General features: G+C 59.1%; 1 protein-coding gene across 1 annotated transcript; it reads right to left on the bottom strand.

Moving 5' to 3' along the window:
* Positions 1 to 5: 5 nt before the first annotated feature.
* LOC103614921 (S-antigen protein-like) lies at positions 6 to 242 on the bottom strand (the record flags this gene model as incomplete). The annotated part of the gene is made up of 1 exon (XM_017733333.1): positions 6 to 242. A coding segment is annotated over one exon (237 nt), but the record flags the coding sequence as incomplete, so codon positions are not given.
* Positions 243 to 330: the final 88 nt, after the last annotated feature.

The raw sequence follows: 330 nt of genomic DNA, 5'->3' as shown, positions 1-330 counted from the left end.
GATCCCGGTGATCCCGGGGATCCTGGTGATCCCGATCCCGGTGATCCTGGTGATCCCAATCCCTCCATTCCCAGTGATCCCAATCCCGCTGTATCCGCTGTTCCCACTGATCCCGGTGATCCCAATCCCGCTGTTCCTGGTGATCCCGGTGATCCTGGTGATCCCAATCCTGCTATTCCCAGTGATCCCAATCCCGCTGTTCCCACCATTCCCAGTGATCCCAATCCCGCCGTTCCCGTTGATCCTGGTGATCCCAATCCCACTGATCCCAATCCCGCTGTTCCCTCTGATCCCGCTGATCCTGGTGTTCCCGGTGATCCCAATCCCGCT

This window comes from Corvus brachyrhynchos, unplaced genomic scaffold (assembly GCF_000691975.1).
Source record: "Corvus brachyrhynchos isolate BGI_N302 unplaced genomic scaffold, ASM69197v1 scaffold1045, whole genome shotgun sequence".
Taxonomy (NCBI): Eukaryota; Metazoa; Chordata; class Aves; order Passeriformes; family Corvidae; genus Corvus; species Corvus brachyrhynchos.
This window is presented reverse-complemented; position numbering and strand designations above follow the sequence as displayed.